Below are 16,189 nucleotides of genomic sequence, written 5' to 3' on the forward strand. Positions count from 1 at the left end.
CAAATTTTCAAAATATAATGGACTTTTGTGACGATTATCCAAAATATAGTGACTTTTGGATGTTTTTGAAAAAATATCAATAATCACTTAAAAAGAGGATACAAATGCAACTAAAATTTGATACATTATATGGAATTATGATAATTATGTATACTAATTCTGATAATATGAACTTTGTTGAAGGAATGTTTAATTTTTTTATAACTTTTGAAGAAATAGGTACTGATTTAAAATCATTAATGAATGTTTTAAAGTTTGTGGATAGTTATATAGTGGAGATTGCATCGAACTCGAACTTGAAACCTAAATAGATGCTTTCACTTGCAAAGGTTCTTCCAGAATCTTTAAGATCTTTAAATACAAATCTTTGAATATTTATTTTTAGGACTATTTTTTATACTAAAAAAGGTAATAGAAAAGATGATGATTTTTTAGAGGATGTGGTATGGGCCAACAACGAGAAGCAACCGGGTGATGTGGCACACGAAAACGGCGTCGTGACGGGGGGAACACCGCCCCCCCCCCCCCCCCCCCCCAACTCGTTGCATCTCGTCGAGCAATTCTCGTGGGCGTTACGACGAAGTGAAACGGCTAAATTTTTACCCGTTGCCTTTATAACCGTTTGCAAACATATTTATTTCGAAAAAAATAAAATAAAAAATAAAACATATTTTTTTCCAAAAAGTTGGTGTTGCATCTTGTTGCCCATTTCCCCACTTGGTGTTATAACACCACTTGTTTATGTGGCATGTGAGGTGTCACAACTTGGTGTTGCACCTTGTTGCCCACACCCAATGTTTTTAAGTATCTGTATTTAATGTAGGATCTCGGTGTATTTTTTTGATTCATAATCATTCTTTTATGATCGGTGTTTGTAACTTTAATGTTGGGTAGAATGAGAGATGGTTACTTTCACATATTTAACTATATATCGCAATGCAGTGTCGTCTTATATTTAATTCTAAAAAGTGTTATCATTTACAAATGGGACAATGTCATAATTTAGTTACTGACAACTATTTACACATATTTAACGTCCCTATATTAGTTGAAATTTGAAAGTGTTTATACTAGTCCGATATTTGCTCTAATACGACATCCTATTATATTAAATATAAACTATGTGAATATTTGCGTGTTGCGCAACATAAAATTATATAGTCAAAATTTGGCAAGTTCATGTTGGAAATAATTATGATATTGATATTAACTATCAAATAATGGTTTCTTACACTAAATTGGAATACAAAATTGTAATGATTTTTAACCATATTATAACATTTATTAAAATCGTATCATTCAATGACTGCTACTCGCAACTGATGTTTAAATAAAAATAAATTAACTCTTAATTTTATATTACTTTTAACATTATGATTAACTAATTTAAAAATTACTTATTTGACATTTTTTGTAAATTAATGTAAAGTAATTTAAAAGGTTATGTTGTTTTTAACTATTATTAATTTTAATTAATTTAAAAACCATTTATTTGGATAATTTTCAATCATTATAAAAAAAAATTGGTTTTGGATATTTTTAGTTAAATCGACATGTCGATTTAGTTTTACAAATAAAACATTTAAACTTTTTAAAATATTTTAAACAAATAGTAGTTTTCTAATTTTTTTAAAGTTTATTTGACGTTTTGATTTACATTTTTGTATTTAACATGGTATTTAAATTAAACATTTTAACTCTATTATATTGATAATACAAAAAATACACCATTAATATGATAATATTTCACATTGAAAAAAAAACATTTAAATTTTAAAATAGATATACTAGAATGAAATATGAAGAGTTTGGAATTTCAAATACATTTGGTGAAAGAAAAAATGATTTTTAAAACGTTATGTTATTTTTAACTATTATTATTGTTTTATTGGAAAAAAAAACTTTACTAACGATGGTTTTCGAGCCGCTTTCGTGCATCAACTAATCATCCGTTATGAGCATGAGTCTATGCCTCATGCTCTGGAAACACTGCAGACGAACCTCCATGACCACAAGGGCTGAGTAATGTCAGGATTTGAACATGAGTCAATATGTTATCCACCATATTTTCCATATGTCTTAAACTATGATTATTGTTAATTAATTTAAAAACTATCTATTTGGAAAATTTACAATTATTATAAAAAAATGGTTTTGGATATTTTTAGTTAAATCGACATGTCGATTTAGATTTACATTTAAAACAATTAAACGTAAAATATTTTAAATAAATAGCTTTGAAATATTTTTAAGTTTATTTGATATTTTAATTTTCATTTTAGATTTAACATGATATTTAAATTAAACATTTTAAGTATATTATATTGATATTGCAAAATGTTCACCATTAATATGATAATATTTCACATTAAAAAAAATGGAAATTATAAAATAGATATACTATAATGAAATATGAATAATTTTGGGGGTTCATATAAATGTGGTGAAAGGAAAAATGTTTAGTATAGATAGATAAATATTTTTAAACTAAATATTTATTGATTTTTAAATTGTTAAACATAACACAACTAATTTATCAACATGACTATCTATAAAAACTTTACAAAAATCAATAAATAACTATATTTTGGACAACTATATACTCAATATATTTTGGAAACTTTACAAAAGTCAGTATACTTTGAATAACTATAATAAAAATCATTTCATTTCATTTTATTTTTTAATTTTTAGTTTATTTATTTTAGTTTTGACATCCAAATTGTAATGTCATCAAATAGAGTCACATTATCATGTCATTTCATCACTTCACATCATCAAATGTGCTACATCAACATGTTACGTCCGCTGACAACTGAATTGATCCGTTAAGTTGTTAGAATTATAAAATCCGAAAAAATAAATGTCATATTTGAGACAAAAAAATACATAATGCCAAAATCAAACTTTTTATAAAAATTGGATTTTGATTTTGACCGATAAATAACTATACATCCAATTTGAAACAAAAAAACATAAATGCATTATTTATTCCAATATTTGTAATTTAATTTCACAATTGGATACAAAATTAGTTAATTATTAAAAACTAGAAGGAATAAATATAGATACCTAAAAAGCAAACGTTAAATATTAAATCTCAAATATTTAAAATTAAATAACATCAAAGATTATAATCGTATATAATTAAGGATCTTATATCTGTTTGGGGCTACAGCCCATTCATATAACCCATACTAATGACTAAACCCATACCCAAACCCAAACCACCTCATTGGCTCATCCTAATGACTTAAGTTTCAAACAGATTTGACGAGTTTCAAACAGATTTGACGAGTTTAGATTTATAAACAACCCTATAAAGAGAATATGACGTGTTATTTCAATAGTATGCATACACTATAATAATTTAAATACACAAATAGTATGATCAACGATAACTATACGCCCCAATTGCTTGTTGTGTTTGAATAGTATCTTTCGGGCACCTTGGATAAACTTTTCCGATATATGTTAATTTGACGTTGTTGCAAACAGCCTGAGTGTCACCACCGTCCTTGTGTGTAAGGTTGATCTCTCGTAATACAACCCCTTGACATGGATGATTTTCGCTACAATCGAACGTTATCGCGTCTTTATCCGTACTAGTCCCAGTAATATTTTGATAAGTCACATTTTTTATTTCGACAGCTGAATCCTGTATATTATTTTGTTGTTAAAACAAAAGCATCAAAGATATGTAGATTATGTAACATTTAGCATGCATATTATCAGAGTTATCAAGTTTAATTATCGGGCGTGGTAATATGTTTAGACTGAAGCACAATTTTTTTTTTCTTTTATAAAGATATCATTTCACCATTGTATTATGTTGTTTCATCATAGGCAATAACTAATCGTAACCTAAATATACTCGAAACATTATGAAAAATAACAAATATTAATGACCTGTTCTTTACATGATTTAGCTTGATCACAATAATTTTGGTCTATGATGATAGGGTTGCTCACATTCTTCATCTTAATATTTCGAAATGTAATTTGACTTGCGTTCCCCAAACCTCCCTACAATTATAAAGTAAAAGCTAAATATCAGTGACATTTAACATTTTAAGTTTTTGTTTTAATGCAATAATGACGAATTAGTGACAATTCATAGTTATATTAAGACTAATTTATCAAACCAACAAAGTCTACTAAATTACCTGCCAAGTCTTAATTCTAACACCGTTTGTTGTTCCAGTAAGTTGAGCCCCGTCAACCATGACATTCGAAACATGAGCTTCTGAGTTTTTAGATCCCAAGCTCCCAATACTGAATAAACAAGCAACCATAATATTATTAGTATAAGTTTAACTCTCTCTCTCTCTCTCTCTCTCTCTCTCTATATATATATATATATATATATATATATATATATATATATATATATATATATATAGTTAGGTTCATGTGAGACGACCTAATTTTGTGAGACCGTGAGACGCAATCCTACCCATTCATTTAGTAGATAAAATAAAACATTTTTAAAATGCAAAATAATTGAAAATTTTCGAAATTTTTTTTCAAATATTTTTTTCGGAATTTATATTTTCCAAAAAATAAAATAAAATAAAAATAAAAATAAATACATTTTTTACATATTCTAGTAGAATATTAGAATATTCTATATATCTGACAAATCTAGTACAATATTCTAACATTCTAAAAATCACATTAGAATATTTACAGTGTAATATTCTATTAGAATATTTCACGTATTTAAAAAGAAAACGGTAATTTTATTTATTTATTTTATTTATTTTTTATTTTTTTAGGTAATTAAAGTTCCGAAAATAATAATTAATTTTTTTTTGGATTTTTCCTTTTATTTTGTATTTTAAAACTATTTTTAGATTTGGTCTCACGGTCTCACAAAATTAGCATGGTCTCAAATAAACCTGAACATATATATATATATATATATATATATATATATATATATATATATATATATATATATATATATATATATATATATATATATATATATGGGTGTGTTGTAACTTGTGTATCATAACTTTATATAAAAGAAAATACATATATGTAATGCATACCTAATCCCATGACCCGGTCCACATGTTATGCCCGTGGCTTGAACATTTTTTGATTCGCTCACAATTGAAATGCAATCATCCCCTTCAATACAATTAATGACAATAAGATAATTAAGGTCAAATAAAGACATGAATAGTTTGTTATTATATAGCCTAGGTAACTTAAGTTATAGCATCCATAACAAAGAGTTTAATAGAAGAAGTCAATGAGATGACACGCATTCACTTGATGAAAACTTTAATCGTATTATGTGATGTTATATTGACATTAATGAATTTGTAATTTAATGACCGTTCAACCTGTAACATCCGAAATTCTAGATGTAATTAATTCAAATTTATTTAGAAAGTTTTATTGGTCACTACGTGGGATAGGTATCCTCACGACGTGGCATGGCTAAGAAATATCGTGGATGAATTTTGTGCCTCACGACGTGAAATCTTGTCCATCACGTCGTGACAACTGTCTGAGGGCAAAATCCTAAATTTTTGGGCTTTAGGCCATATATAAGGAAAGTGTGAGCCAGGGTTTGCTCACCTTTAGCCTCCAACACCTTTCTTTCTAACCCTAATCAGATCTAGCCTCCATTGTTGAGCTTTTGAAGAATTTTGCGGTGTTCTTGACATTTTTAAGCAGAAGGAAGCTCATTTGGTGTATTGTTTCATCTAGTCATCCTCATCATCATCACCAATCATCTTTTCTAGGATCTTTGTAAGTGATCAAGATCCAAACTTTAGGTTGCATGCTTTTAGATCTTGATTTGTTGTCCCTTATTCTTCATGTTGTGAGAGTTTAAAGGAAGGGATTCTATAAAGTTGGAAACTTTATGGGTCCTTAAGGTCCTTTTGGTGTTATATGTTCTAGATCTATGGTTCCTTAGGGATTTTAGTCTCATACTCAAGTTTGAGCTCTCTTCTTCCTTGATTTTGACCTAGCTTGGAAGGGGCTTGCATGTCCATAAAGCACTTATTTTTATGGTGTTTTAGGAGTAGGAAACCCTTATGGAAGTTGTGGACTTGAGACTTTAATGTTTAAGTGCTTAATGGTTGACTTCATGCCTTAAGTTGCCATTAAGGACCTAGGTTTAGAGATCTTGGCTTATTGGGATGTCTTAATGGAAAAAGTTAGAAACTTTATCCATCAAGACCTTGGGAAGAATCAGATCTGAGCTTTACAGCTCATGGAATGGATGGAAAACGACTTAATCCATTTAGCTGTTGAGACCCAATCCTCACCACTTGACATCTTGTCCGTCACGACGTGGCGATTGGGGGCAAGCCGACAATTTTGTCCCTATTCTACCATGACGTGGCCAGTAAGAGGCCACAATGTGGCGACTCGCTGAAGTTGACTAGGACAGTTGACTTTCACCGTTGACTTTTGATTTGGTTGACTTTTGGTCAATTTGCTAGTTTTAGAAGGTGGACTAAGAGGGTTCACCCTGTGTGGTTTATTAGGTGGTGTGACACTTTTGAGGTGTTTACGACACTTTTGAGGTGAATCTTCTCACTATACTCTGTAGGATGCTAGTTGTCTTTGTAATACTTGCATGAAAGACCTAGGGGGTAGCCTGTGGCATTTGATTGAAAGACCATGGGTGTATCCCATGACGCTTGTATATAAGACCATAGGGGTAGCCCATGACAATGCAAGAAAAGACCATGGAGGGAGCCCATGACACTTATATATAAGACCATGGGGGTAACCCATAGCAATGCGAGGAAAGACCATGAGGATAGCCCATAACACTTCTATGTAAGACCATGAGGGTAGCCCATGACAATGTATGTATAATATGTGGTATTTTTGGGATCTCATTAAACTTTGTGCTTACGGTTTTGTAGTTTGAACTGTTTCAGGTACTTCCAGTTTCAAAGGGAAGGACCCGACTTGACTGCACAACATTCTCCCTGATGATTTTCCGTATTGATGATTGTTATTTTACTCTGATAATTATGATACATTTTACTATGATGGATTCTTTTGGAACAAATACTATGTGATTTGGTGATTTAAATATCAACAAATTTATTCGTGATTTTGGGATGTTACAGAACCCTTTAATGAAAAGAAAGAAAACTTTCTAATTTTAAATAAATATTTAAATAGGTTTCATTTAACTTTGTATTGTAGAAAAAAATCAATAGAATTCTATGAAATATAAAATGATATGTATATGGAACTCAATGCATTGTGGACTCTAGTTAATTTGTTGAATTTTATCCTATTAGTTGGTTTGCATATAAAATTTGTGTAAACCGTTATATAATTATATTAGGTGATATATGTTTTACTCACTCTGTGATTGTTCTTATCTTTTTATAAAAACGTTAAATAATAATTTTAGAAAAATATATATGATTAAAAAAATTAAAGAACCTGTTCCTATAACAGAATTGGATATTGTGATGTTCTTGGTGTGGGTGACATGAATTCCATCAGTGTTGGGGCTATCTCCTGGTGCAGTCACTTGAAGATTTGAAGCTCGAACATTCTCACAATTGTCGAAAGAAATATGGATTTGCTGTGCATTCTGAATTGTCAAGTCATTCACCATCAATGTTTTGCACTTGTAGAGCGTCAAAGCCTGCCATTGCCAACCAGTAATCGTTTCTTATGAAAATGTTCACATCTCAAGCTTTATTAAAATGATCAACTCGTTTTTTTTATTAAAGTTTGTACGATGGTTATTTGTATGTAAATATTTACAATTGATCCAAAAAATCAGTTTTACACTTTTCTGTACTTGATTTATTACAAAAAACGATGATCAATATATGATAAAAAAAGAAACTAGACAAAAGTTGATGATTAACCAAAAAAGACTGAACCAAAAAGGATGAAACGGAATGGAGATCGAACGTACCGTTGGGGCATCCTTGCATGGCTGCATGCATTTATCACCACAAAAAAAAATATATATAAGTGATGAATAACGAACTAAAATAAATATCATCAAATTTGTCATTTATTAATAAGAGATTATAATATATACATGCATACAAAACTGTAGCTAATTATGCACGAAAGATTGCGGGTACTGCATTAAAAACGCTATTGTGTTATATCAATTTCTATATGACTATGTAATGATAAGTGTGTTTTCAGTTGGTAACGTTATGTCACTTTAACTAAATTAATAATCATTAATGTTCACTTCACATAAGACTGCCCTTATGGCCTTATCTCAGATAATAGTAATTGACAAATACTTTATGATACTTGCCGTAACCTTACTCGTTATGTTTAAAAGTTTGGCAACTCGCTACTCAATCCGAGTTAACCATGTGTGAGTGTGTGTGTGAATTATGAATATTAATAGGTTAATTGAACCAATGACTTCCAGCCTAGCTGGGAAGAGGTACCGGGTTTAATACCCACGTGGGGTCAGAGGTCGGGAGTTCAATCCCTGCAAAATCCAATTTGGGTGCTTCTTAAACTTGTGCCACATGTGGAGAAATTTTCCCTGGAAATCCCTATGGGGGCTGGGTTTGCCTTGTAAAGGAGCTCGAACCCGGGGTGCTTGTTGAAATATACGAGTAGGCTTCCGTTTAATCATTTGGTTTCCAAAAAAAATAGGTTAATTGACTAGCTAGCTATATATAGCAACCATTTAATGCGTGTGAGATCGGTGAACTAACATTTTCATGTTAAATATATCAATATATAGACTTACACTTGTTGTGTTTATAAAGAACGTATTAGTAACTTAATTGGTAATTAAAACTATTTGTTACATATATTAACAAAAATAACATATGTAGTAGGTTGTTATATTGGTAATTAGTTAAGCCCGTAATCAATTAACTTATTACTTACGAGTGTCTTGTTGACTTTGCAGGAATTACTCCACCAAAAGTCTCCATTGCCATCGATGACTCCCCCTCCTCGGATCAACAAGTTATCAACATGATCCACTCTAAGCCAATGCCTCTCGTCTTTCTTATATTTCGACTCTTGCTTTGACGCTAAAATGGTTCCCGAAACCTGTAAATATATGTAACTATTGGTTCCAAAACCACAAATTCTGCAAAAATATTCGATGGTAATTAACATATATTTATTCTTTTTAAATGACTTTTTTTTTTTAATTTTTTTTTAATTTTTTTTTTGCCGTCATGGAGTATTAATTCAGCTATGATACTTCTATAATTAGGGTTAAATGCTTGTTTACTTCAAATATTCTACGGTTTACTTCATTTATGTGTTTTCAGACAAAATATAACCGGAACAGGTTATCTCGGGGAGTCGTTAAATGATTATTTATGCAACAATATTTCATTTTTTACTAATTTATACATTAACAATGGTTAATGTTAAATCTTGTTACTAATATACACAATTGACATATATAAAGCATGTTTCAGCCAGTTAATTAATATGTTCTAGCTAGTAAAAGCTTGTATATCTTGGCCATAAAAATAAAACATGGTTGTTCGGTAAAAATTCAAAATTTATTCATAAATTAAGAAAAAAAAAATGAAACCTCGTTGTATCTACAAATCTTTAAGGAAAATTTAAAGCTGACCTCCATGGTTAGCGAAGATTTGCAAGGACCTTTAAACTTAATTGGCGTTACAAGGTACTTCTTGTTCTTGGCCACACTAAAAACTGCTTCTGTGGTTGATGAACATGCTGCCTTCCATGCCTTCTTGAATGCCTAAAACAAAAACAAACACACACACACACACACACACACATATATATATATATATATATATATATATATATATATATATATATATATATATATATATATATATATATATCCAATTTAAAAGGCATGTATAAGATCAAATACTATTATTATGATGGGAGGAAAGAAGAAAGAAACCATAGAACATCTTATAACCATGTCAAAAAAGATAAAGTCATGTGTGTACCTTTGTATCATCTTTTTTGCCATCACCTTTAGCACCATAAGAATCGACATCGAATGTCTTAGTTGCAACGAGAGCTGAATCAGCAAAAACGTATGACTCTTGAAACATGAAATCTTTAATTGTTTTCATATAACGAGTATATGGTCTACATAAGCCTGATTCATGGGAAGTACAAGTATACCGTGAGACACAGAAGAGAACAAGGACGAGAAGAAAAGAAAGAAACGAAAGGTATCGTTGTGAAGCCATTGTAAGTGATATATGAATGTTGAGGATGTTTATGGGCATATGATAGTACGAGAATGATGTAGCTTTGAATTTATAGAACAATGTCGGGTTTCACACTCATTGAGTATGGTTTAATTTCTACTAACTACCAATTTTTTTTCTTGGAATATTATCATTATTAATATCATTATTATATTAATATTATAATAAAAATAACTATTATTGTAATCATTATTAGGGGTGTTTGAGATTGCTTTTGAGCATCAAAAGTTTATTTTTTGTAGAAAGACTTTTAGTGGAAGGACTTTTTGCAAAAGATGTTATTTAAAAAGTGTTTGGATTATACAAAATGACTTTTGATTAGCTTTTATAGGTAAAGTCACAAAAAGTCAGGTTTTTGTGACTTTTTGAAACCCTTTTTTTTACTCTTTGCGAAAAGCCATTTCAAAAGAACTTTTCAATTATCCAAACATCTTTTGGCTTTTTTTTTAAACTTTTTGAAAAAGTTAAAAGTTTAAAAGTCAATCTAAAAGCAACGTCAAAGACCATCTATGTTGGATATATTAGGCACAAGGCTTTTAAAAGCTTTTACCTTTTGTCCTTATAGAAAATAAAAACTATGAAAAAATCTTCGTTGGACAATAGGAATTTTTAATATTTATTTTATATAAAAAAACTAATAATTCAAAAACTACTTAAAATATTTTTTTTATAGCTTTTAGCTTTTCGTTTTATTTATTTATTTATTTAATTACAATTCTAAAAGTTAGCAATCTTTTTTGCAAAACAATTTTACACAAATAAAAGTTTCAATTACCATCTACCAGCATACAAGTAATTTTGCTAGAGTTTGTTATATGTCTGTTTTCATACAAGGGTGGATTATTCTTGTTATTGTAATGGTTGTTAATAGTTAGTTATTGTGTAAATGATGTATATATTGGTATACCTTATATTGATTAGTGGTTAATGAAATGAGAAAGACTTTCTTTCAATTCGTCATTTCCCTCTCTTGTTCTTTCATCACAACATGATATCAGATTGAGGTTTTCCGATCTTGATCTTCTTCACTTTTGATTTCAATTTTATTCCTTTTTCAGTAATTCTTCAGATTCCGATACATATCCTTTCTTCATTGGATCTTCGGATAATCAAAGCTCTTTACTAGTGAATTCTGTTTTTAATGGTATTGGATTTGCTTCCTGGAAGAGATCGATGTTCATTTCTTTGTCTGCCAAGAATAAAATTGGCTTCGTCGATGGATCAATAATCCTCCTTCAATTACTTCCAGTGATTACGCTCTTTGGTCTCCTTCAATTTCTTTGTCTACCAAGAATAAAATTGGCTTTTCTGATCATATGTGTTCCAACAAGTCAATCTTTCAAACTTTTATCAAACTCTCCAGGCCTCATTATATTGGTTTACCAGATGGTCATGGTACTCTAGTTTCTTATGTTGGAAGCGTGAAACTTCATGATTCAATTATTCTTCATGATGTTTTTTATGTCCCCTCATTCAAATACAATATGGTCTCAGTTACAAAACTCACTTCATAGTTGAAGACTTTTATTCTTTTTACTGATAAATATTGCCTCATGTAAGACCCTTTATCAACGAATAAGCTTGCTTATGGCTTCTTTGGAACAAGAGTGAATGACCTTTATGTCTTTGATCATCGATCTATACATAGAAGTCTTTTATTTTGTCTTTCTGTTTCCAAATTGTTCTGTAATAGTTCCTTGAAACATGATGTTAAATCTTCTAATTCTTTGTTGTGGCATAGAAGATTTGGGCATATTCCATTAAATAAACTTCAGTTACTTTCTCTTGTTGGATCCAATATTCATGATTCTCAAATTGATTCATGTGATATCCGTTTCAAAGATTGACATCATCGACTTCCATTTCCATCAAGCAAATCTATTTCCATTAATCTTTTTGACTTAATTCATGTGGACGTTTGGGGGCCTTATAAACATACGTCTCATGATGGTCATAATTTTTTTGTAAAAATTGTTGACGATTACAATCGTCACACTTGGGTACACATGATCACTCACAAGAGTTATGCATTTACTGTTATTAAACAGTTTGTCAAATTCATCCAAACTCAATTCAACACTCATATCAAAGTCATAAGAACTGATAATGCTTATGAACTTGGATCAAGCAATGAGGGTATTGCTTAATTTAATTTTGTAGGAATTCTTCATCAACGATCCACTTCTTTCACTCTACAATAAAACGTGCTAGTTGAAAGAAAACATCGTCATATTCTTGAAGTCTCGCGAGCTCTATACTTTCAATCTGTTTTGGGAAGTTCTTATTGGAATGAATGTGTCAAGATTGTTGTATACCTTATAAAATGGATGCCATCTCATGTTATGGGTAACAAAACTCCTTTTGAAATGCTTTACAATAGACAAGCTGATTTTACATCCTTGAAGACCTTTGGATATTTGTGTTTTATCACTTTTTCATCTCTGGGTCGTGATAAATTCATGCCTAGAGCTCATGCTTGTGTCCTTCTCGGATTTCCCATTGGTCAAAAAGCATATCGTATTCTTAATCTTGTTACCAAAACCTATAACATCCGGAATCTAGAAGGTCAATTATGGAAATAAATTCCCTTTTTAGGGGCCAACTCGTCGAGTTTATGGCATAAACTCGACGTGTTGGAAGCTTTTGGGACGCGTGTTTTTAAGGACCAACTCGTCGAGTTGGTGAAGGGAACTCGACGGGTTGGACATTGTTTGAGAAAACCCTAATTTTAGGGTTTTGCACCCTATTTAAAGACCTTAACTCCCTTGGCTGGCCTCCTTACTAGCCTCCTTGTCTAGAAAACCCTAATTTCATGTATTATCCTTCAAGGTTGAGTGTGTGAGCTTGTGGTGAGTTTGGAGAGTTGATTTTTGGTGTTCTTTGGAAGAAGTTTGAAGATTGAAAGTGCTTAGTTTGGAAGGAAGGCTTTGGATCCAGAAACTCTCCATTTGTTTCAGTCCTTTTGAGGTATAAAGTCGAAACCTTGTGTTGTTATCTTATAGACCTCTTTGTGGGATGTTTTAGCTTGATTTTTGGGTGTATGGTTGGGTTGTCCAAAAGGTTAAGGGTTCCACGGGTTATTATGTTAGATCTGACCCTTTATGACCTCTCTTGGCATAAAGTTGCAAACTTTGCTAAGTCCTAAGTCCCGTCCATGCATTAAGTCCTTTATTAAGCCATTTTGGGCTCTAGGGTTCCTTTCTTGCATGCATGGACGTAAAGTTGGAAACTCTACGTGATAATCCAGCCTTGGGATGCCAGATTTGTGTTTTGGGGTTATGTTTTGAGAGTTTAAGGGCTTAATGGGTTAAGCCTCACTCTATTAAGTAAAGGATTCGGGTTTGGGTTCATTGTAGTGGTTTTTAAGGGTAAAGTTGGAAACTTTACCCTTTTAGTCATCATTTGGGAAAAGGTCCGAGAATGGAAGCTTCTAGATTCGATGGAAACGACTTAATGCATTAAGCTATTTGATTCCTGGCCAACTCGGCGAGTTCTTTAGGGGAACTCGGTGAGTTGATGCGAGTTTTCCCGATCTGTGCAATTAATGGAGAAACTCGACGAGTTGAAGGACAACTCGGCGAATTGGGTCAACTCGGACCGTTAACTTTGACTTTTGACTTATAATTAAGGGAATTATGGGCTTAGTATAAGGCCCGTATGGGGTTGGGCCCAATTTGGAAAATTGGGCCATTAGTGGGCTTTGATGGATCTAGTAGTTTCTAGTATTTTGGGCTTGAGTTATTAATGGGCCATCGGGATACAAAGTGTTTGGACTAGAAATAATGGTTGGACCTTAAGGGAGGGCCATGTAAGGAGTTTGGGCCTAATTTGGAAAATTGGGCCATTTGTTGATTAGTGGGCCTTTGGGCCTTTCAGATTGTAGTTTGGGTCATGGACTTGGACAAGGCTAAGATGGGGGTAAATTGGTCCTTTTACCCCACATATGGAGTGGTGGTTATGGTTTGAAGCCCAATTGTTAATTGGGTGTATTATTGATATTGCTAGTTCGGGAAGCCGTTAGGGCATCAGCTAGGGATTCTTTTAGTGAGCTTCTGCAGTGCAAGGTGAGTCTTCTCACTATATCCATGGGTTGAAGGCACCAATGTCGACCCATTATGTGTTATGTGGTATGTTAGTTGTCTTTGTGATACTTGCATGGAAGACCCCGGGGGGAGCCCGTGGCAATTGGATGTCAGACCATGAGGGGAAAGCTCATGGCATTCCAGGTAAAAACCATGGGGGGGGGGGGGGGGAGCCCATTGCATAATAGATAAAGACCATAGGGGGATCCCATGGCACCTATATGTATGTGTGTGATAGTCTGTGAATGTATGTGGTATGGTATTTTGGGGAAACTCACTAAGCTTTGTGCTTACAGTTTTCAGTTTATGTTTTATGTACTCTGTTTTTCAAATGGAAGAGCTCGGGATGATTGCAGAGCACACACCACATGTTTCCGCATATTGTGAATTACTCTGGTTAATTGATGTTTTGCTAAATATTGGTTACTCTGGTTTTGTGTAGACAATCTGTATTAGTAAATTATCTATCTAAAAACAAAAAAATTTGTGTCTTGATTTTGGGTCGTTACAAAACCATTCATGTTGCAAGAGACATAAAGTTTTTTGAGGATATTTTTCCATTACACTCATCTTCAATACATCCTATTACTTTGCCCATCTCTTTCATTCCCATCAACTCCAATGATGATCTTCCTCACCAAAATTTTCCAAATACTACCCTTACTACTAATTCTCCACCTTTACCTGGATGTACTACACGAATTCGTCAACCACATTCTCATTTACAAGATCTTATATGCAACAATGTTGTTGACAATTCTCATATTTGTTATCATACTATTACGAATCTCTACATTAACACTCCTAGCTCATTCTCATGTTTTTAATGTTTTCTTGAACATTTCTAAACCTACTTTCTATCATCAAGCTAAAGGATATCCCAATTGGGAGAATGCTATGTCACAAGAATTGGAAGCTCTTAATCAAAATCACACATGGTACATTGTCAAGCTACCCAAAGGAAAGAAACCAATATCTTGTCGATGGGTGTATAAGCTGAACTACAAGACCAATGGTTCTATGGATCGTTATAATGCATAATTAGTAGCCAAAGGGTACACTAAAAAAGAAGGTATAGACTATCATGACATTTTTTCTCCAGTTGTCAAGTTTAATACCATTCGATGTTTAGTGTCTTTAGCTGTCAAATGTGGATGGAATATTCAACAGCTGGACGTTAATAACGCTTTCTTGCATGGATACTTAAATGAGGAAGTATAGATGAGACTTCCTTCTGGTCATCCTTCTTAATTATCCAATCTAGTGTGTAAACTTTGTAAATCACTATATGGTTTAAACAAGCCTATCGTCAGTGGTATTCAAAGTTGTCTCATTCTTTACAAGCTAAAGGACATGTTGCTTTACTAAATGAATACTCTTTGTTTACTAAAAAGTCCAACAACTCAGTTGTTATCAATGACATTCTTGTCACTGGAGATAATCAAGACGAAATATCAAGTTTAAAGTCTTTTCTACATGATCAATTTCGTATCAAGGATCTAGGAAATATCAACTATTTCTTAGTTTGCAATTGGATCAAGTTCATGGGGGTTTAGTTGTTCATCAACAACGTTTTTCTCAAGATTTGTTGGAGTTATATTCTATGCAAGAGGCTACATTCACTTCAACCCCTTTGCCCTCAAAGTTACATCTTCTACAAAAAATGGACAATGAGTTGAGTGATCCAAGTTTGTATCGACAATTGATTGGAAAGTTAAATTTCTTGGTTCATACAAGACCATATTTAGCTTTTTTGTTCAATTTTAAGCCAATTTAATCAATATCCATGTCAAGCTCATCTTAATGATGCATCACATGTCTTAAGATACATCAAAAGGACTTTATCTCAAGGTTTATTCTTTAACAACAAATCTACTTTTAATATTGAGGCTTTTT

General features: G+C 31.9%; 1 protein-coding gene across 2 annotated transcripts; it reads right to left on the minus strand.

Annotated features, from left to right (window-relative positions):
* Nucleotides 1–3,197: 3,197 nt before the first annotated feature.
* On the minus strand, nucleotides 3,198–10,215 carry LOC145132369 (polygalacturonase-like). Of its 2 annotated transcripts, none has more exons than XM_079067118.1 (9): nucleotides 9,942–10,215; nucleotides 9,587–9,718; nucleotides 8,878–9,045; nucleotides 7,925–7,945; nucleotides 7,438–7,645; nucleotides 5,058–5,139; nucleotides 4,167–4,275; nucleotides 3,973–4,026; nucleotides 3,198–3,658 (listed from the first exon to the last, which is right to left on the minus strand). In XM_079067118.1, exons 1-9 carry the CDS (start codon nucleotides 10,188–10,190, stop codon nucleotides 3,392–3,394), a joined length of 1,290 nt encoding a protein of 429 aa, XP_078923244.1. In that variant the 5' UTR covers nucleotides 10,191–10,215; the 3' UTR covers nucleotides 3,198–3,391. The 2 variants fall into 2 exon arrangements, with proteins under 2 accessions (XP_078923244.1, XP_078923243.1); XM_079067117.1 differs by having other exon boundaries at nucleotides 3,910–4,026.
* Between the last annotated feature and the right edge of the window lie 5,974 nt (nucleotides 10,216–16,189).

Source organism: Lactuca virosa, chromosome 8 (assembly GCF_052849685.1).
Source record: "Lactuca virosa cultivar CGN04683 chromosome 8, Lactuca_virosa_CGN04683_v6, whole genome shotgun sequence".
Classification (NCBI taxonomy): Eukaryota; Viridiplantae; Streptophyta; class Magnoliopsida; order Asterales; family Asteraceae; genus Lactuca; species Lactuca virosa.

Bases quoted from the DNA above. Each gene is read 5' to 3' on its own strand.
- LOC145132369 (XM_079067117.1), bottom strand. From the start codon at position 10,190: ATGGCTTCACAACGATACCTTTCGTTTCTTTCTTTTCTTCTCGTCCTT. The intron at 5,140-7,437 runs GTTCTTTAATTT...ATTGTATTGAAG, and splicing joins CAATTCTGTTATAGGAACAG to GGGATGATTGCATTTCAATT. The intron at 4,276-5,057 runs GTATGCATTACA...TTGTTTATTCAG, and splicing joins GGACCGGGTCATGGGATTAG to TATTGGGAGCTTGGGATCTA.